The sequence below is a fragment of the Felis catus genome, chromosome B4 (assembly GCF_018350175.1).
Source record: "Felis catus isolate Fca126 chromosome B4, F.catus_Fca126_mat1.0, whole genome shotgun sequence".
NCBI lineage: Eukaryota > Metazoa > Chordata > Mammalia > Carnivora > Felidae > Felis > Felis catus.
In genome coordinates, this window is record NC_058374.1 from 136,731,167 (window position 1) to 136,750,947 (window position 19,781).

General features: G+C 52.8%; 1 protein-coding gene across 2 annotated transcripts in view; it reads left to right on the forward strand.

Annotated features, from left to right (window-relative positions):
- Nucleotides 1-36: 36 nt before the first annotated feature.
- The window catches only part of SAMM50 (SAMM50 sorting and assembly machinery component), a 33,719-nt gene continuing 13,974 nt past the window's right edge, over nt 37-19,781 (forward strand). The window contains exons 1-11 of one of the 2 annotated variants that reach the window (XM_003989363.5): nt 37-200; nt 4,149-4,259; nt 7,377-7,478; nt 9,199-9,286; nt 11,143-11,249; nt 12,103-12,233; nt 12,474-12,561; nt 14,804-14,932; nt 15,360-15,431; nt 16,136-16,222; nt 18,671-18,741. In XM_003989363.5, the coding sequence (XP_003989412.1) occupies nt 180-200; nt 4,149-4,259; nt 7,377-7,478; nt 9,199-9,286; nt 11,143-11,249; nt 12,103-12,233; nt 12,474-12,561; nt 14,804-14,932; nt 15,360-15,431; nt 16,136-16,222; nt 18,671-18,741 (1,007 nt within the window). In that variant the 5' untranslated portion in view covers nt 37-179. The remainder of the gene's footprint in view (nt 201-4,148; nt 4,260-7,376; nt 7,479-9,198; nt 9,287-11,142; nt 11,250-12,102; nt 12,234-12,473; nt 12,562-14,803; nt 14,933-15,359; nt 15,432-16,135; nt 16,223-18,670; nt 18,742-19,781) is intronic. The other variant, XM_045062488.1, reaches the window with a different exon arrangement.

Genomic DNA, 19,781 nt, shown 5'->3' on the forward strand with positions numbered 1-19,781 from the left:
GGAAAGACCGTGAGCCGGGGGGCGGGTTATCATGGCTGCCCCCAGTGCTCCCCGTCCGAGGGCTTGTAGGCGTCGTACTGACTGACGGCTCCGCCACCGCGGACCCGCCCTCTGCCCTCGCCAGCCGTGCCGCGTTCGGGTCCGGGTAGCTCTGCGAGGCGGCGGCCGGAAAGGGAGCCATGGGGACAGTGCACGCCCGGGTAAGAGGCCCAGCGACCCGCGGGCCGCGTGACCTCTGGGCAGGCACCGCGGAGAGACGCTCTCGCCGCGGCGCCCGGGGTTCCTCCCAGTTGCGGGGGCGCCGGGGGCGGCGCGGCCTGCAGGCCGGGTGGAAGGAGGCCGCAAAGACCCCCGAGCAGGAGACCGGGCCCCAGGGGAGGGACGTGACTTGCCCAAGGTCGCTCAGCGAGGCAGTGGCCCCGAAGGGACGAGCGAGCTTTCCGTGGTGACCTGGAGCAGAGCAATAAGCCTTTCTCTGCGCGACCTGACTTCTCTACCTTCAGCCGAGCCGGGTTACCGGTCGCCTTCCGCAGGCTCCCGCTCAGCCCCCGCCGGGGTCGCGGTGGACCCTAGAGCAAGTATCCTTTGAAGACCTCCGGCCCAGACCCATCTAGAAGCCTGCCTTTCTCCTGCTTAACGGTGCAGAGACAGAACCTCTCCATGCTTTAGTTACCCCTTTTAAAGTGGAGGCGGGAATAGTACTTTCCAGTTTGTTGCGAGAATTAAGACACGATAGGTGAAGGTCCTTGGTGCGTCCTACCTGCTGGCCAAACTGCTCTCCTTGGTCCTAATCTTAACTGAGGGCCAGAGAATGAGTACTTGGCCCAGGTCACACTTGTTAGAGCCCCAGAATGTTCCAAAACTCAGACCTCCCAGCCTTCCAACGTTACTTTTATACTACGACACGGGTTGTTTCACTGGTCCTGCTCAGAAGTTTCCCGTAGTTGGCCGTGAGCTTCCCCAAGTATTTCGCACAGGCCCCTCGGCTTGGCCCTGGGAGTTGGACTTCACTCGGCCTCACAGATCACGCGTTCAAATGAAACACCGCGGCTGTGCTGACACACTCGTTGCCCTGTACTTGCTGTTCCGCGGCTCCTGGCTCACCCACCCCCACACTCGTTCCCCCCCCCCCCTCCCCGGGACACAGTCCCATCTTCTAGAGCTCAGTTCAGGCCACTTGCTGCATACACCTCCTCCTTATCTGGCCTCATTTGGACGCGCTGACTTCCTTGATATTGTTCCTGTGCCGCCCGTCTGAGCGCTGTTTGGATTTTTGCCTTACCCTTTTCCGGTCTAAGTTTCTAGATGTTATGACAGGAGCCACATCTGACTTGGTTCGCATCCCTCGTAGCATCTCCAACAAAGTAAACGTTCCGCTCACTTATTACCGTAACATTTACCGGTGGTCTGCTAGGTGCCTGGCATGGCTATAGGCGCTGGCGATTCAGAAAACGACCAAAGTCTTTGCTTTTATTGAGCTCCTTTGACGCTGACGTTGCTGCTCCTTTGATTCGTATGTTGGCAAGAAATGTTCTTTGATTTGAGTGGCACACGCCACCGGCCAGTGTTATTTGGACGTTTCGGTCAGGATTCGCAGTGAGAAGGCATTTTATGTTTGGCGGGTGGTGTTTACTATAAATATCAATTTTGTTTTCTTATTTTTTAATATTTATTTTTGAGAGCACGTGCGCCCTCCGCGTGGGGGAGGGGCAGAGAGAGAGAGAGAACAAGTGGGGGAGGGGCAGAGAGAGGGAGAGAGACAATTCCAGGTAAGTTCTGCTCTGTGGGTGCAGAACCTGATACGGGGCTCGTACTCACAAACCATGAGGTCATGACCTGGGCCAGAGTCGGACACTCAACTGACTGGGCCACCCAGGTGCCTCCAAAGTTTGAAATTCTGATTAAAGGGTATAAATGGGAGTGGCAGATCTTGGGTAGACCATATTTCATGCTTTGAAATTTCAGGAACTGTAATGGAATTTTTTTTTTTTTTTTTGCATAATGGACTATGCACCTTGTGCGTATTTGCTAAGCATTCAGATTGAATAGAGTGACTACGTGCATATGTTCCTAACCATAGTATATACTCTGCAAAGTTTGCACAAATTTAATATACTTTTTTACACTGTGTAAACTTAAATACAGGAAGCATATGTGTGAAATGGTGCAGGTAAAAAGTTACTTTTTCAATTAGTTAACATTTTGAGAAATACAGTAATGATTCAGTTTTTTGAAATATTGCACAACAGGGGCACCTGGGTGGCTCAGTCGGTTAAACGTCTGACTTCAGCTCGGGTCGTGATCTCCCGTCTCGTGAGTTCAAGCCCGGCGTGCTGTGCTGACAGCTCAGAGCCTGGAGCCTGCTTGGGATCCTGTGTCTCCCTCTCTCTCTGCCCCTCCTCCTATCCCTCTGTCTCTCTCTCTCTCTCTCTCTCTCTCCCCCTCCCTCAAGAATAAACATTAAAAAAAAATATCGCACAACAAAAATGAAAAGATGACGATATGAAATAAATGATCTGTTCTTTGTCCAGCGTGGTCTTCCCTTTTCACTCACGTAAATATCCCGCTTCAGCCACTGTGAGGCAAGGGCTCGGTCTGTCTTGTTCACTGCTACATCCCCGGCTGTTAGCCCAGTGCTCCGCAGACAGTAACACAGACTTCCAGTACCTAGAGGTGTCCCACTACGGGAAGGGCAGGTTCTGCCCCAAGAAGCCTGGTTCACATAGATGACGTTTAAGGCGGATCGTTTTAGGGAGAAAGTTATTCTGGGCCGAGAGAACAAGGTATGCGCAGACGTGTGCATAAGAGTCAGGGGAGTGGTGGGGGTTGAACTTGGAGGAGCAGGTGTGGGCCTTCTGGTGGCGGTCCCTCGCACGCCCTGCTAAGGAATCTCGTTGGATTCTCTATCTGCAGGCACTCTTGAGGGCCATCACAGTCTTTTAGAGCAGGAGTGGAAAAGAGGACGTGCCAGGTCGTGACCTTTCCAGAGAACCGGTGACGTGTTGGAGGAAGGACGTACTGACAAGAGTCTGTCTTGTGTCTGGGAAAAAGGGATAGTGTCCCAGAGTCTCCATTGCGGCACACACTGCAGAGTCAAACGCTTCTGTGCGCTTTGAAAGCACCTATTTGTAGAGAATTGGTGAAGCAAGAAGTAGCCGGATACTGGTTAGGACAGTGTTCCTCCAAATCTGCGAATTTGTGCATTTGCCTAGTGCCACACTGGCCCTGAATCCATACCCGGGAGGGCCTGGGAGTCCCCGTACTTAGGCAAGTCCCCATATTAAACATGTAATACCGTGTGTGTGCGCTTAAACATTCTGTTGTATTATCCTGGCCCCCTGGAAGTCTATACCAGGCACAGCCTGTGCAATTCTTATTTCGAAGTTGCTTTAATGCTTTTGAGATGATGTCAGTTCAGATTGCAGCAAGTGACTGCTTTCTGGCACATTTTGTGAACATACGCAGCTGCTTTTAATGCGTGAATGAGACTTTCAGGGTGCAGAAAAATATGTTTTAGTAACTTGGTTTGTCAACGTAGTTATCCTATCCTAGGATGTATCCAATCTGGATGAAAAAAATGAGGATAATTTCTGTAACACCAAAACAATTTGTTTTATCTTTGATAAATGCCTTTGTGGCATCTTATTTTGAACTACTTTTTTCTCGAGATGGGCCTTAGGTATACAGAACCAAACAGCCATAGTCGCATAGACCTCAGTTCGTGACACAGTCGTGAGTAATACACTGGCCACCAAGGGCTCACTGCCTATCCGGGGCTTGTACGTCAGCAGTACTTACGTCTGCCCTGTTCTCCCCAGCCTCCACTCAACAGAGGGAAACACAGTACCGAGCTTTCTGGAACACCATCTAAAGACAAAACTCAAAAGATTAAAAAAAAAAATTTTTTTTAAGTTTATTTATTTATTTTGAGAGAGAACGAGAGGAGAGGGGCAGAGACAGAGAATCCCACGCGGGCTCCGCACCATCAGTGTGGAGCCGACGTGGGGCTCAAGCTCCTGAACTGTGAGATTGTGACCTGAGCCGAAAGCAAGAGTCAGGCACTTAGCTGACTGAGTCACCCAGACGCCCCAGAGATTTTTGTGTTTTTGTGTAAGTTTATTTAACTGTGTTTTCTCCCTCCCTTTCAGAGTTTGGAGCCTCTTCCAGCCAATGGACCTGATTTCGGGGCATTAGGAGAAGAAGCTGAGTTTGTTGAAGTTGAACCTGAGGCTAAACAGGAGATTCTCGAAAACAAAGATGTGAGTTTTTGTTGAAGTGCTTGATGAAGTCACTGCCAGAGACATTGGCTTCCATAGAGCCCCAGGGAGACAGAGGATTAACCTGTCTCAGTGCCTTCATTGAAGAAGAGTTTATAGCCAACTGTTTTAGAAAGGCTGGTGACTTTTAGAAAAATAGCTTCTGGTTTTAGAGAAATAGTTTATTTATTTTATTTTATTTTATATACTTTATTGTCAAATTGGTTTCCATACAATACGCAGTGTTCATCCCAACAGGTGCCCTCCTCAGTGCCCATCACCCACCTTCCCCTCTCCCCCACCCCCCATCAACCCTCAGTTTGTTCTCAGTATTTAAGAGTCTCTTATCGTTTGCCTCCCTCCCTCTCTGTAACTTTTTTTACCCCCTTCTCCTCCCCCATGGTCTTCTGTTAAGTTTCTCAAGATCCACATATGAGTGAAAACATATGGTATCTGTCTTTCTCTGCCTGACTTAGTTCACTTAGCATAATACCCTCCAGTTCCATCCACATTGCTGCAAATGGCCAGATTTCATTCTTTCTTATTGCCAGGTAGTATTCCCTTGTATATATAAACCGTATCTTCTTTATCCATTCGTCAGTTGTTGGACATATAGGCTCTTTCCATAATTTGGCTATTGTTGAAAGTGCTGCTATAAACATTGGGGTGCAAGTGCCCCCATGCATCATCATTCCTGTATCCCTTGGGTAAATTCTTAGCAGCTATTACTGGGTCATAGGGTAGTTCTATTTTTAATTTTTTGAGGAACCTCCACACTATTTTCCAGAGCAGCTGCACCAGTTTGCATTCTACCTGGGGAAGTTTAGACAGACATTTTTATATTTATGTTATTTAAAAAAACAAAACAAAAAACTAAGTATTTCAAGGACAAACCCAAATTATAATTAAGTTTATACTGTGTCCAGAAAAAAGAGTGAAACGTTTCCTAAACCTTGCTCCCTTTGAAATTTAAATCCAGCTGAAGAAGTGTAAGCACGTTTTCAGTGATTATATGATGAAGACCTTTTGCAATATTCTGATTACCCTCAGTTATGCATTTCCTTAATATTCCGTATTATCTCTGCTTTATTTCTCTGTTACTCATTGCCATCTACTAAACTGTAAACTTGTCTATTGCAAGCCCCTTTAGAAGGTAAGCTCCACTGACTCAGGAATTTATGTCCTGTTCACTACTATATCCTCAATGTTTAGAATAAAACCTGGCTTGTAGGTAATCGGTGCAGTGCACTGTCACTGAATAAATGAATTAAATAAGCATCTACAGACCGGGGGGCGAGAGGCTCTGAGCCAGCATGTATCACGCTTATTGAAATGCGCACAAGCGCTCTAGCAAGATGCGCAGTTATTAAGTTGGAGGTCATAGCATCAGCGATCATCTGGCTACAGAGACCTTGTAAGTCTCAGTCACAGGAAGTAAACACCTGGCAAAATATAGGTTCAGATAACCAGTTGTTCTAAAAAGGCAGGAAAATAAATAAAATCTGGAATGAAGAAGGGTGGATCATTAAACTTGAAAAAAAAATCCTTGACTTACTTTTCAGACATTTGTCTTTAGCCTTGATCTCTTGTTGTGTTTCATATCTAATAATCAGTGTCCTTTTATAACTACATGCAAAAGAATGAAACTGGACCACTGTCTTTCACCATACACAAAAAAGAAACTCAAAATGGATTAAAGACCTAAATGTGAGACCCGAAACCATAAAAATCCTAGAAGAGAGCACAGGCGGTAATTTCTCTGACATCAGCAGTAGCAACTTTTTTCTAGATGGGTCCCCTGGGGCAAGGGAAACAAAAGCAAAAATAAACTGTTGGGGCTGCATCAAAATAAAAAGCTTCTGCACAGCAAAGGATACCATCAACAGAATGAAAAGAGAAGCTACGGAATGGGAGTAGATATTTGCAAATAAAGGGTTAGGATCCAAAATGGACAAAGAACTTATATAACTGAACACCAAAAAGAGACAAATAATCCAATTAGAAAATGGGCAGAAGACATGAACAGACATCCAAGGAAGACATCCAGATGGCCAACAGACACATGAAAAGATGCTCCACATCACTCATTATAGGGAAATGCACATCAAAACCACGTTGCGATATCATCTCACGTCTATCAGAATGCCTAGAATCACACACAGAAGAAATAATAGGTGTTAGCAAGGATGTGGAGAAAAAGGAACCCTCATGCACTGTTGGTAGGAATGCAACTTGGTGCAGCCACTGTGGAAAACAGCATGGTGCTTCCTCGAAAAGTTAAAAACAGAACTAACCTATAATCTAGCAATTGCACTACTGGGTATTTACCTCCAAAACACAAAAACACTGATTCTAAGGGATACATGCACTCCTAAATTTACTGCAGTATTATTTACAGTAGCCAAATTACGGAAAGAGCCCAAATGTCCATCAACAGATGGACACACACACACACACACACACACACACAACTGGAATATTACTCAGACAACAAGAATGAAACCTTGACATTTACAAGGACGTGGATAGAACTAGAGAGTATAATCCTAAGTGAGGTAAGTCAGAGAAAGACAAATACCACATGATTTCACTTGTATGTGGAATTTGCGAAATGAACAAAAAGAGACAAACCAAGAAACAGGGTTTTTGTTTTTTTTTTTTAAGTTTGTTTATTTTTGACAGAGATGTGGGCAGGGGTGGGGTGGAGAGTCAGAGAGGCACAGAATCCAAAGCAGGCTCCAGGCTCTAGGCTCTGAGCTGTCAGCACAGAGCTCGATGTGGGGCTCGAACTCACAAACTGTGAGATCATGGCCTGAGCCGAAGTGGGATGCTTCACCGACTGAGCCACCCAGGCACCCCAACAAACAGACTCTTAACCATGGAGAGCACACTGATGGTCACCAGAGGGGAGGTTGGGGGGGGGGGGGGGATGTGTGGAAATAGGTGAAGGAGGTTAAGAGGACACTTACTGTGGGGAGCACAACATAATGTGTGGAAGTGTTGAATCACACTATACACCTGAAACTCATATAACACTGTATGTTATCTCCACTGCAATTGGAAAAAACACAAAACGGCATTTAAAACAAAAAAATGACAGTGTCCCTTTGTCACATTTAGGTGGTCGTTCAACACGTTCATTTTGATGGACTCGGAAGAACCAAAGATGATCTCATCATATGTGAAATCGGAGATGTTTTTAAGGCGAAAAACCTTATTGAGGCAAGTTCTCTCCGCTTGGCCCTGCTTCCCATTCCCTCCCGAGGAACCTCCACGTCTGTCTCAAACCACTGAGCTGCGCCCCAGCCTCTCTGCGCATGACCTTGCCCCCCACCCTGAAGGGGAGCCTTGGTGCGCCCAGGCTGAGCCTCCCCATTCCCCCCAAGCGCCTCCCGCAAACCTAATGTGCGTTTGCACGCGCCCTCGCCTCTGGTCCCTCCTGCCCCAGAGGCTGGTCCGTCCCGTGTTCTTCGCCGCCCGCCAGTGTCGTCGTAGGCACCTCGGCTGGCTCTCTCCCTGGCACCCCGCTTGGTGCTCCAGCGTGCTGCCACGTGTGGTGGGTGCTCCGCTGTTAGCCACTCCTGCTGTCACCTTGCGGCCTTGGCTCCGTTTATCCCCTGGTCTCTGTCCTGGATGTCAGCATCTCCGGTCCTCTCCCTGGAGGGCGCCTTCTGTCCTTCTCGGCCCTTGGAACCACATTGGACATGTCCGGGCAGAGTCCCCCAACAGCCTCCTCCAGGTGGCTCCTGTCCGTACCTGATGTGGGAAACTGTTGGGGTTCGGAGCTGTTGGCCAAGAGAGAATTCTTGAGATGTCGTGGGTGCAAAAAGGTGGTTTTATTAAAGCATGGGGACAAGGACCCGTGGGCAGAAAGAGCTGCCCCAGGATTGTGAGGAGTGACTGGTTACGTACTGGGGGAGTTGGGGGAGGTTTCCAAAAGGACTTTCAGATGCTAAAGAGGATTCCTAAGATACTGGAGGCCTGGCTGAGGTCAAGCTAAGGTGGCTTTTCCCTCCAACAAAGCATTAACATTGAGACCTTAGGGAGCTCCTGGAGGAATGTTCTACTCTGCCTGCCTCAGGTGTTTGTCAGTGCGCTGCAGGTGGTAAGGAAATTTAGTTCTATCTACATTTCCTTTTTGCCTTTGTTCCCCACATCAGTACCCAGCTGTTTGGCCTTTCTCACCTTAAGGAAATTGCTATTTAGGGGCGCCTGGGTGGCTCAGTCAGTTAAGCAACTGCAGCTCAGGTCATGATCTCGCGGTTCATGAGTTCAAGCCCCGCGTCGGGCCCTCTGCTGACAGCTCGGAACCTGGAGCCTGCTTTGGATTCTGTGTCTTTCTCTCTCTCTGCCCCTCCCCTGCTCATGGTCTGTCTCTCTCACTCTCAAAAATGAATAAATGTTAAAAAAAAAAAAAAAAAAAAAAGATTGCTGTTAAAAAAAAAAAAAAAAAAAAGACTAAAGTTGGGCTCTGCCCTGACAGCCTGGAGCCTGCTTAGGATTCTCTGTCTCCCACTCTGGCCCCCCTGACATGCACGTGCAATCTCAAAAATAAAGAGAGAAACATTAAAAACAGATTAAGGTAATACATAAGCACAGTGTGATGGTCCCCAGGGCATTGAGCTGAAAGGTAGGTATCCCCCCCCCCCCCCCGGCCCCGGGCTCGCTCTGCAGAGGTAGCAGGGCTGGGGCTCCTTGTGCAGCCTTTCCGTGATAACCGCTGTGTTTCTGCACCTTTCATTTTTGACGCTGCGTGGAGAGCTCTTTTGTGGAACTCGTGCCCACCTGCCGGGTGAAATACCTGGCCGTCCTCCTCCAGTGCTTCGTCCGTCCCCTCACGCGTCCCGTCTCAGCGGGGCTCTCTTCTTGGTGGCTCGGCGCCAAGCACTAAACCTCCGTCCTGGCCACTGGAGGAAGATAGTGTCTTTTCCTTCTCTCACAGGTGATGCGCAAATCTCACGAAGCCCGGGAGAAATTGCTTCGCCTGGGAATATTTCGACAAGTGGATGTTTTGATCGACACATGTCAAGGTACCTACCTGTTGTTGGCCTAGTGTCTCTGACTTCCCCTCCCGCCCATCCTGCGGGACCACGAAAGCTGTACGTGTGGCCAGACGTAGATTGCTCCTGGAGGTGTATCGAGCACATAGGTAGTTAGCCGTCCCAGGGGAGTAACTGGGATGATGGTGGTGAGTTTTATGTCAGGCTGAGGGAAGACTGGTGAACTTTGAAGGTACTGTCGTCTGAACCTGTAGATGGTGCAGGCGTTCTGAGAAGGATCTCGAGGAAGGGGGCCAGGCTTCGTTTGGGGTAGCCCAGCCCAGCAGGTGTCCGAACGGGCTCTTGGCAGCCAGGTTCCACCTACACATGTGCTTTAAACAGGAGGGCGCCAGGAATCAAGATCTCACTTTTCTCGTTTTTGCTCATTTGCTCGTTTGCCGTCTGACATTGTGCGAGGCTGTCAACCTAGTCAACGTTTCTTCTTTGACCGATGAGCACCTGCTTCGGGCAGGCCCTGTGCTGGGTACCAGGGTGAGTCCAGCGGCAGAGCTTCCAGTCCGGTGGGGCGGCCAGCTCCTCTGTGCCCTCGGGGAGAGCCCCGGGCGAGGCTCTGCCCTCCGCGTGCGTCCAGCTCCGTCCTCACCAGAACCTGGGCCCGGGGCTAGTGTTGTTGCAGGAAACGTGTTTCCAGATAAGGAAACCAGGGCTCAGAGAGGTTTAAGGTGCCCCAGTGACCCAAGTGGCCCTTGCTGCTGCTCCAGAGTGCTCTCCTCCCGGCAGGTCTTGTTGGCAGCTTGTAGCCTGTGCGTTCTCCTGCCTGTCGTAAACGTGACGTGCATGTGGTCCATGGGGGCGCTTCTGTCAGGTTCTCCGCCCCAGCTGCCCGCTAGAATTACCCGGGAAGTTGTGAAAAAGAACGGTTAGGGCAGTGAACTGTTCCGCGTGGTTCTGTGGTGGGGGTGCTCGACATCAACCATCTGTCAGACCCTCTAGGATGGACAGCACCAAGAACGGACCGTGCAGATCTCCCTGTATTTCCTCCTGATGTCTCGCTATTGACGTGTGACTTGTGACAGACGTCCCACACCGATGCAAGATGATCGGAGACAGAAGTGTGTCGGGGGGGGTGGCTCTATGGGGACTGTCTATACTTTCTGCCTGATTTTTCTATAAACCTAATGCCTCTCGCAATAGTGAAGTCTACTGATTTAAAGAAAAAAAAAATGGTGCCAAGGCTGCACCCTGGCCTGTGTCTGAGGATCCAGGAGCCAGTGTTTAGGCAGCTCGCCACATGTGGCCGCTGCCCAGCCAGGGTGGCAGGGTGGGTCCTGCCCTTCTGTGAGCGGCCCCCAGGCCTTGCAGAGCTCGGCCCTGCTCCCTGGCACCCCGGGGCACATGGCGGGCGTCGAGGCAGCTGCAGGCATCACACCCCTGGCTTCACAGAAGGACGAGGACAGTTGCCTCTTAATTTGTGCTGAACTGCTTGCTCCTCCTTCGGGGTTGCCGCAGTCCCCCCGGTCACAGGAATTCTGCATTTAATGTCAGTTGCACGGAGGCCCCACGTGTTTTCAAGGACCCCTCAGCAAATGCCCTCAGCACATGACGTGTGCTGAAACAAATCCTGCTGCTTGTAGTTCCCTCCTTGTAGCAAAGTCTGACTCTTTCTGGTCTCTTCTGCCACAGGAGCCAGACACAGCTTTTCAGGTGTGGGAGTGCATTGTGATTTTTGTGTCGGAGTGTTCTCAAACTTTAAGATAGAGGGTGTGTTTTCCGAAGATTGTAAAGCACGCTGACTTCAGAAGGCTCTGTCTCCTTGTTAGCAGTGGGACCTACGTGAAACCTCAGGTTCTAGCTGTCCTACTGACCAGTATTTCTCGTTCACTTAGGTGATGACGCCCTTCCAAACGGGTTGGACGTTACCTTTGAAGTAACCGAACTGCGGAGACTGACGGGCAGTTACAACACCATGGTTGGGAACAACGAAGGCAGTATGGTATGATGTACTTCCTCGCGGTGGAACTTTCACTTAGGAGCTTTGAAACTGTGCCCGTTCTCAAAACTGAGGGTGGGTTTAAGACTCTGTCACACACCGCCGTCTCTGCGGGCTAACGCGTGGATTCTCAGCGATCTTCCTAGAATTGATCATAGTATGTTGTAGTTTTTAATTTACTTATGCTTCCAATTAATTAACATGCCGTGCTACATTAGCGTGGGCACTCGAGGTAGCGATTCAGCAGCCCCACGCACCGGACCCCCGGTGCTCCTCACCTGCTTCACCCATCCCGACCAGAGTACGTTATAGATTGTTTGACAACAATAGTAACGTCAGTGGTTCATTAGGGACGATTTGGGGAGTGTTTGTATTAAGTTTTCTAGTTCAAATTCTCCTGATTCCCTGGCTTCGCAGTTAGCAAGTGGGGTCTGTCTGTCGTCATCAGGCGTATGTGGGGAGCACATGCACTCAGCATGTTTGTTTTTTCTTTTTTAACGTTTATTTCTGAAGGAGAGACAGACAGAGCATGAGCAGGGGAGGGACAGAGAGAGAGGGACACATAGAAGTCGAAGCAGGCTCCAGGCTCCGAGCCATCAGCACAGAGCCCGATGCAGGGCTCAAACCCACGAACCGTGAGATCATGACCTGGGCTGAAGTCGGACACTTCACCGACTGAGCCACCCAGGCGCCCCCAATAAAGGCATGTTTTGATGAGTAAAAGCAATTCCAGATGAAAGGCAAGCCCTTCAGTCTGCATTTTTGTCCTGTGTTTAGGAGGACCCCTTGGCAGAGTCCTTCTTAACAGTTGCCATTCCTCCCGTTTAAACCACCACTGTCTTTCTGTTCCTCTTAGGTGCTTGGCCTCAAACTCCCTAATCTTCTAGGTCGTGCAGAAAAGGTGACTTTTCAGTTTTCCTACGGAACGAAAGAAACTTCGTATGGCCTGTCCTTCTTCAAACCACGGCCTGGAAACTTCGAAAGAAAGTAGGAAGCCAAATAGATCGTTGAGTACGGTGGCTTGGCTGGTTTAAGAGTTAAAGTAGAGGCCTTGGTTGCGAAAAGACACTTGACAGGATCGGCTGACGCTTCTGCCCTGTCACAGGGTGCCGTAGCTTTCCTCCTGAAGATGAACCCCAGAAGTGTATTTTTAAGTCTGTTGATTTAGATGTGTACAAGTTATAATCCCTGTTTCAGCTGTTAAAGCTCTGTCCCGTTGTCTCCTAGTTTCTCTGTAAACTTGTATAAAGTCACCGGCCAGTTCCCTTGGAGCTCACTGCGGGAGACGGACAGAGGGGTGTCGGCCGAGTACAGCGTGAGTGACCTCCCGCCCTTCCCTTTCGTGCGCTTGCGTGGGGGACCAGGTGCCTGCGTAGCTGACTGCCAAAGTCAGCAAGTGGGGGCGGGCAGGGGGCGGGCAGGCCTGGCAGCGGGCTGGCTCTCGCAGCGTGCGCGTCGCGGCCGGGGTCACCCTCTGTCCTTGGCCCTCTGCTGTCGGCTGCTTTCCCGTCCGGGCGCCTTGCCACGAGCCACGCTTGGACTGCCGGGGGTCAGAGAGTGGCCCGGCTCCGTCATGGCGTCTGCGCTTCTGGCTTCCCGTGGGGCCGTGTGCTCATCCTTCCGTGGATGTGCTGAGGCCGACAGCTTCTGAGAGCCGGCAAGGTCGCTTCAGGTTACCGAGGGCCTCCCTCACTGGTTTGCCCCGAAGGGCGCTTCCAGCAGGACGTGGCGAAGCGCAGCAGGTGGCATTCCTGTCGTTGGACCACTTTTTGTCTTCCTGACGACCCTGCCCTCTTTCCCTTCCTTTTTACACTCGTGCCGCCTCCTCCCCTCCTGTTCGGGCTTCGGTTAGTGAGGAAAGACGGCACACGGTGCCGAGTAAAAGCAGTTCTCCAGGAGTGGCCTTCAGACCAGCAGCATGGCCTCGCCCGTGAGCTGGTTAGAAATGCAAGTTTCTGGGCCCGCCTGCCTGCCGAACCAGCATCTTGGGGCGTCTGCCCACCTGCTCCCTGGCGGTTCTGGTCTGAGAGCCCCTGCTGGAGCCCTGCCGTCACCCCCAGGGCTCGAGCGCTGCTGTGCCGCTCGGCCCTTGTCGGCACGGGGGACGCTGGCCACTCGGGCTCCTCAGCCTCGCAGACAGACCAGGGTCGGGGAAGCCCCTGGCACGGAGGCGGACCGGCGGCCACTGGCTCAGGACGCGACGTGAGCATTTGTAGCTCCGTTTTCGATTTTCCGTGTGGCCACCTGCCCTGTGTGACAGGAGTAGCCCTCAGACTCCTTCCCGCCCTGTGCAGGGTGGGGAAGGCCCCCCCCAACCCCGGCTGACGCTGCCCTCTCTGGAGGCCACCGGCAGTGTGCCAGGGACTGCAGGCTTTCTCCCCATCCTTCTCCTGTGTCCCCCTTTATCCCTTTGTTCTAAGCCTTTTCTAAATAGCAGATTCTTAGAAATACCTCCTTTATCCACAGGAAATAGCAGAGGTGGAAGCTCTGTTGGAATAGGCCGTGGGGGAGGGGAAAAGGGAGAAGAGGGACAGAGGGCACTTGTGGCTGGCAGCCCTGGGGTTGAGAGACGAGCTCCTGGAGGCATGGTGCGCTCTTGGTGCCAACGCAGGGTGGGGCTCACTGCGGGAGACGGGAGGCACCATCTGGCCTCTGCCTCGTCCTCCTGACTGTGCACACCGAAACATAAAATGTGTCTTCTGTGGGCAGTTGTGTTTCTCTTGGGACGAGCTGCCTTATAAGTTCTGGAAGAAATGATTTAGGCCAGCAGTACACCTGCCTCAGGCATTTTGGGGGAGCAGCGGAGTCTCGTGCGGCCCTAAGGGCAGAAATGGCCCGTGAGCAAGGCTGGCCTGTATCTTCTCTGCTTCGCCAACACCTGACGCGGTGCCTGGTGGGTGCTTGATAAGAGATCGAGTTGACGCGGGTGCCCCGCGTTCTCACCCTGAGCGAGGCCCGAGAGGGTGCCCAGCGCCTGACTCGCTCCAGGGAGTGTGAAGTGACCTGGTTTCCTCGTAAGAGTCACCTCATCGTCGCACCGAGGCCACCAGCCAGCATTCACTGCTCACAAACAACCTGGGCATCTCAGAGATGGGAACGTAGGTGGGCCTGACCCGGGGGCCGGAGGGTCGGGGCGAGAGGCAGGTCCCACTCGCCCCGGGTTCACTTGGCTCAGGCCTTTGGCCGCAGGAAGGACGCTCTTCACTCAGCAGCACCTCTGTCTCCCTCTTCTCGCCGGCCGATGTGGGTCATGGCCGTCCCCCGGCCTGGCTTGGGATCCAGGGCTGGGAGGGTCGGGTGGGGCCAGGTCAAGCCATCCTAGAGCTGGAAAAGAGGCCCGTGGGTTACAGAGCTGAGTGTGGCCCTCACACAGGCGGCCCGTCTCCTCCCCGGGGCACGGTCCTGCCGCTTTGAGCAGTGTCCCCGCTTTATCCCCTCCCGCTGCCCTTCCTGCCCACCGTTCAAAATAATGCATCTTAGGTATTTAACTGGTTGGCCGTGTGACGACGCCTCATCCTGAGGCCCGACTGGGGACGACTCCCCATGTGTGCTTACAGTTTCCCATTTGGAAGACCAGCCACACGGTCAAGTGGGACGGCGTGTGGCGGGAGCTGGGCTGCCTCTCGAGGGCGGCGTCCTTCGCCGTGCGGAAGGAAAGCGGGCACTCGCTGAAGTCCTCTCTTTCGGTAAGGGCTCCCCTGTCCCACTGCGATTCGCAGGCGTTGGGAGGGTAGTCTCCACGACACCGGGGACCGAGGAGGGCCGTGGGTTGGGCGGCTGGTGGCACCGCCCCTGTTACCGTGGGTACCGTCAGTGGTGCCAGCAAAGGTGTGCCTGAGAGCCGGTCCTGGGGTGTAGCCGGAAGCTGGCGGAGGTCACTCAGGTCAGGGTCAAGCTCCTTGAGAGGTCTGCCCCACCCTGTGGGCCCCCCCAGCTGTGAAATAGGGACGAAGTGCTGCTTTCCCAGAGGGATTTTCTGATGATGAGGTGACGTGATAGGGCGAGGGGTGCGGCCGGGAGCCCAGTCTGAGGTTGGTGCTCAGGAAGCGCTCCTTGTCGCCCGACGCGCCCACTCACAGCGAAATGCCCGATGCGCACGCGCGTCTCTTCCAGCACGCGATGGTCATCGACTCCCGGAATTCCTCCATCATGCCCAGGAGAGGTGCTTTGCTGAAAGTTAACCAGGTACCCTTCCTTCGCAGCGTGTGACCTGCTGGCCGGTGACCCGGGAGGGGAGAGAGCCCCACACGGGAGGCACATTCTCTATACGGCGCGCCTTCCTTTAATTATGAAGATTGTTCTAGAACGGCTGGAGGGGGTGTCGGCTCTGGACCCGTTCCCCGTAGTGCCGTGTCCTGCGTCCACAGACGGAGCGGGGGTGGGGTTCTGGCCTCGGGGCTGGGGTCACTTCCTAGGCCGGGAGGAGGGTTGTGAGTGGGCTGAATGAGTCCCTTGGCACTGGTTAGACACCTCAAGGCAGAGACTCTGGATGCCGGCCGGGTGGCACCCTGGTTGTCCGCGTGGCCTTCGGGATGAGAGGACCAGCAAGAAATCAGATTTTTTCTGGGACGGGCCGAATTGTACACGATGGGCGAGTTGTTTTCCAAACGCTGGTTGGGCGAAACGAGCCGGGCTGCCGGTCTTTCTCACTCACGTGTGGGAGTCACTGTGCAGCTGTTCACTAAGTTTGAGGCCTCTCCGTTTCTGACAGTCCCCCAGTACCTTCTAGAACAACTAGAATCGAGCTTCTAGGAGACAGACAGAAGCAGTCTCTTGCCCGTTGAAAAGTACAAAACAACAAAATTAAAGAGCCCTCGAGGTGACGTGGTGTCAAAGCCTGGGCCTCAGTCTGCCTGCTCCGTTTTGACCTGCGGATTATTCGCCCACAGGAACTGGCCGGCTACACCGGAGGGGATGTGAGCTTCATCAAAGAAGATTTCGAGCTTCAGTTGAATAAACAGCTCATATTCGACTCAGTGAGTGTCCAGCCGGAACGGCCCCTGCATTTTTGTCCCCCGCATTTGTTGTCAGGAGCTCAGGTCCGAGGTAGTGAAGGCATGACCCAGACCACAAGCACAGAACATTCGTGCTGGACCTTTTCAACCTAGCCAGGGTTGAGGAAACTCTGGGGAGAAGCAATCCTTCTTCTCTTTATAAGGAACCCGTCAGCCATTTTATGCGGGACCCAGGAGAGCAGATTCCCCGTTTGTCGGCTCGGGGCCGTTGTGGGACCGTGTATGGAGGACCGAGGAATGTGCTTCCTTTCCCTCCTAAGGTTACTTCCATAGAAATTCTGAGTCTTCACCTTATTTTGTTGAGTCTGCAGGTGACCGGATTCTGACCGAGGCACAGGAGCCCCTGACATGTTCTCCCGTCCTCCCAGAGCCCCGGGGACTGGGGACAGCTCTCTGTGCCCTGCCCTCCCTTCCCCCGACCTGTGCCCTTTGCTACCGTAAAACTCAGGGAGCCAGCGTGAATGAAATGATACACCGGTCTGTTTCTGAAGTCCCTTATCACTGCCCCTGGCCAGGCCTGGGCTCATCACCCCTTGAATTTCCTTCCTGCCTTTCCCTTGCTGCTGCTGGTCTGGTGGCCTCGCTGTTGTCCAGTTCAGTGAGCGGCTCCGGGTCCCCTCTCCAGGCCTCGCCACAGCCTGTGACATCGTCATCACTGGGTGCCGTCGTTTCAGTGGTCTCGCTCCATTTCCTCTTGGTGGAGCCCTGTCGTGGCCTGTCACACTGCCCCTGGATTCTCGGCGAGAGGTCCTACGCAGCCACGGTCCCTGGGGCGTCTCGTCCCGCCTGGGGCTGCAGCTCCGTCCTTGTGCCGTGCTCCCAGAGCTGGGCACAGTCCTCCCTCCCGCCCCCGGCGTCATGTGCTGCCAGGCCTTTTGACCATGTTCCTCCTCGCAGACGCTTCAAATTCGGCGCATCTGAAACCAGCTCTTCCCTCCCTCCCAAATCTGTACCTGACCCGGGCTCCCGAGTCCACTGGCTCACACACCTGTCCGCCCAGCTGCCCTCGACTGCCCAGACCGCTCAGAGCCCTCGCCCTGAAGGCCGCCAGGCGCCAGGTCCCGCCCTTTCTGGCCGCTCAGTGTCACTCAAATCCCATGCCGCTCTTTCCCGCCTTGGCAGGGATGTCCTTTTCTGGGCCACGTCTGCTCCCCCTTCTCCTCCACACCGCAGACGTGCTGGTCTTTCTGAAATGCAAGCCGTGGGGCACCGCTGTCCTGCGTGAAGGGGGTGCTGTTGACGGGGCACGCAGCCTGTGGTCCCGTCTCTGTCCCCTCCTCCCCGTACTTTGGCTCTGCTAAACTTACGTCCCGTCTCCCAGAAGGACGAGGATCTTTTACGTCCAGGCGCTCGTACCTTGTCTTCTGCTGGGGTCCCTTCTTTCTTCTGTTGGCTGGCCTCTCGTCCCAGCCTGGTTAACAGTTTGGCACGGGCTCACCTCCTGCAGGCCTCCTCTGACCCCCGGGCCCGGTCGGGGCTCCTGCTCGGTGCTCACAGCTCCTGTGCTTGTCTCCAGGTGTCACTCATCACCACCCCTCACCCAGCACATCTGTATCGGCTGCCCAGCACCGTCTGGGCACCGAAAGTACCTCAGGAAGTAGAACGCGGCTCCTGCCCCCTCACGTTCTAGTGAAGGGAGACCCGCAAGCAGGTCCGAGTGTGTGTGCAATTTAGCAGGCGGCGAGCGTCCTGAGGAATGAGACGACAGCGTAAAGAGAAGCGGCCCCAAGTGGGTGCTGTCTTATGTAAGATAGTCCGGGAAGGCATCCTGGGTGAGGCAGCAGAACCCAGGGCAGAGCAGGGGAGCCAGCCACGGGCTGTCTGGGCACGAGCTGGGTGGGGCCTGTTCCAGGATGAGCCAGGGTCTGCCGGGGCCACACAGGGGGAGGAGGAGGGAGAGCGCAGGGAGGACAGAGGTTGGACCAGGTGGCAGAGGGCTTTGGGCACCGCCGTGAAGGTGAAACTGGTTTCCTCCGGGAGGGAGGCCCAGTTTGGTGTCACCGTCAGGGTGAATGGGGCGCCCGTAGGAAGCGGGGAGCGCTGCTGGGGGCTCGAAGGGCCCGCTAGAGATCAGGACACATGTAAAGGTGCCGTCCCCTGGCCGCGTGGGGCGTGTCTCCCACCTCGCTCAGCCTCGCCCCTCCTGGAATCAAAGCCCTGGAAGCCACGCCCTGCTGGGGCTTTGGGCTTGGGGTTTGCTTGTGTTCCTGTGTCTTGTTTGAAATTGGAAGTGGCAGGTTTTCAGAGTATCCACAAAAGACTGTCACCAAGCCAGATGTTCCCGGCGTGTAGCTCCCAGCGCAGAGCTCTGCCCCTGCTCGTGGCCAGATCTTGGTGTGGTTTCCAGCCCAAGGGGCTCGTCACCGGGAAGGGGCGCGGAAGAAAACGGCTGTGTGTCTGTTTCTGCAGGTGTTTTCCGCATCTCTCTGGGGTGGGATGTTGGTGCCCATTGGCGATAAGCCCTCAAGCATTGCCGACAGGTAAGGAGTAATGAGCGAGGGGGTATCTTGCACATGCTTTCCTCTGGCTCTTTTTGGTTGGTTTCTTAGAAGTTCTTTTAGAGAACCTTAACCATTTGGGAGAGGGAATATTTTAAATTTTATTTCAGTTTTTATGTTTAAGCTAACTTCAAAATATCCAGCATACCTCATGCTGAATAGGTTTTGCTTTTTTGATGGGGAGGGAGTTAACTTACTTCATAGTATTAAAAATCTTATATTCCCTTCTGAGCACGAGAGAGTATAGTTCACATGCATCGCAGAAACATAAAAATAAACATTTAAGGAAGTAAAAAAAAAATCCTGCTCAGTGATCAACGGAGTTAACATTTGGAATTATTTCCTTCCAGTGTGTTATTTGTGGACATGTGCTTGTGTGCTTGTGTGTGTGTGTGTGTGTGTGTGTGTGTGTGTGTGTGCATGTGTGTGCGTGTGTGTGTTCACATGCACATTATGTTGTCAACATACTATAATTTGCATACGCTTTTGTGGTCTCTCTGCTTTTAATTGTTTTGCATTTTGTTTTAAAGATTTTATTTATTTATTTGTTTAATGTTTATCTTTGAGAGAGATGGAGAGACAGAGCATGAATGGGGGGAGGGCAGAGAGAGAGGGAGACCCAGAATCTGAAGCAGGCTCCAGGCTCCGAGCTGCCAGCACCTGGTTCCAACCCATGAACCATGAGATCATGACCTGAGCCGAAGTCGGACACTTAGCCGACTGAGCCACCCAGGTGCCCCTTAAAGATTTTAGTTTTGGGGCCCTTGGGTAGCCCAGTTGGTTGGGCGACCGACTTCAGCTAAGGTCATGATCTCATGGTCTGTGGGTTCCAGCCCCACGTCGAGCTCCATGCTGACAGCTCAGAGCCTGGAGCCTGCTTCCGATTCTGTGTTTCCCTCTCTCTTCTCCTACCCCCCGTTGTGTTCTTTCTACCAAAAATAAGCAAACGTTAAAAAAAAAAAAAAAAAAGACTTTCGTTTTAAGTAATGCCTATACCCAACGTGGGGCTCGAACTTACAACC